The sequence below is a fragment of the Merops nubicus genome, unplaced genomic scaffold, assembly GCF_000691845.1.
Source record: "Merops nubicus isolate BGI_N331 unplaced genomic scaffold, ASM69184v1 scaffold46370, whole genome shotgun sequence".
NCBI classification, from domain to species: Eukaryota; Metazoa; Chordata; class Aves; order Coraciiformes; family Meropidae; genus Merops; species Merops nubicus.
Window position 1 is genome coordinate 605 of NW_008581735.1, and position 1,145 is coordinate 1,749.

The window sequence follows — 1,145 nt, forward strand, 5'->3', positions numbered from 1 at the left end:
CGCCACCCCGGCCGTGGGATCAGGGTGTCCCCCAAGGGGTTGGGGTCCTCCCTCACCCCTGCTGTCCCCCCAGCCCCCGAGGTGCTGGCACAGAAGCCCTACAGCAAGGCAGTGGATTGCTGGTCCATCGGGGTCATCGCCTACATCCTGTATGTACCCCGCTTCCCACCCCTTCTCCCCTCCGTGGGCTCCAGCCCCCCAGGCCCACCCAGGGCCAGCATCCCCACCCCACCACCCCCACAGGCTCTGTGGTTACCCCCCTTTCTACGATGAGAATGATGCCAAGCTCTTCGAGCAGATCCTGCGGGCCGAGTACGAGTTCGACTCACCCTACTGGGATGACATCTCGGACTCAGGTGGGCCGGGGCCATGGGAGCAGTGGGGGCTGGCATGCTGGCATGCTGTCGCAGTAGCCCAGGGGTTGCCAGGGGTGAGCACAGGTGCTCATGGCTGGTCTGCCTCTCCTCCCAGCCAAGGCTGTCTTCCAAAAAGCCAAGGATTTCATCCAGCACCTGATGGAGAAGGACCCTGGCAAGCGCTTCACCTGTGAGCAAGCCTTGCAGCATCCCTGGTAAGGGGGGTCCTGCTACTGTCTATCCCCCCGCCCCAGTTCAGTCACAGCAGCCACGGGGTAGTGGGGGCCCTGCTGACACCCTTCCTGCCCCAGGATTGCTGGGGACACAGCCTTGGACAAGAACATCCACCAGTCAGTGAGCGAGCAGATCAAGAAGAACTTTGCAAAGAGTAAGTGGAAGGTGAGTGCAAGGGACTGTGGGGTGCTAGGGAGGTGCAGGGGCCTGCCCAGGCTTCCCAGGTCAGGTGACAAATGCTGTGGGTCAGCAGCAAGCCTTCAATGCCACGGCGGTGGTGAGACACATGCGGAAGCTGCAGCTGGGAACCAGCCAGGAGGGCCCTGGGCAGACGACTCCCACCAGCCCCAGCGAGCGGCTTGGGGGGGGCACCAGCAATGGTGAGCCCTGACTCCCCCATCCCTGTCCCACACCCCTGGGGTTGCTGCTGGGCTCTTACCCTGCTCCTTCCTGCAGGGTCGGACTGCAGGCGCTCACCTGTGAGCAGAGCCCAGCACCTCTCGCCAGACTGAGCACCATCCTGAATCGCCGCATCCTGGGGGGCTGGGGTAGGGG

At 63.9% G+C, this 1,145-nt stretch overlaps 1 protein-coding gene across 1 annotated transcript in view; it reads left to right on the plus strand.

The window, feature by feature from the left end:
• Window positions 1-1,102, plus strand: part of LOC103768247 (calcium/calmodulin-dependent protein kinase type 1-like) — a gene marked incomplete at its 5' end in the record, with an annotated part of 1,642 nt that extends 540 nt beyond the window's left edge. Inside the window, 6 exons of the mRNA XM_008935392.1 lie at window positions 74-149; window positions 244-356; window positions 493-571; window positions 668-755; window positions 844-970; window positions 1,047-1,102. Coding sequence (XP_008933640.1) covers window positions 74-149; window positions 244-356; window positions 493-571; window positions 668-755; window positions 844-970; window positions 1,047-1,102 — 539 coding nt within the window. The remainder of the gene's footprint in view (window positions 1-73; window positions 150-243; window positions 357-492; window positions 572-667; window positions 756-843; window positions 971-1,046) is intronic.
• Window positions 1,103-1,145: the final 43 nt, after the last annotated feature.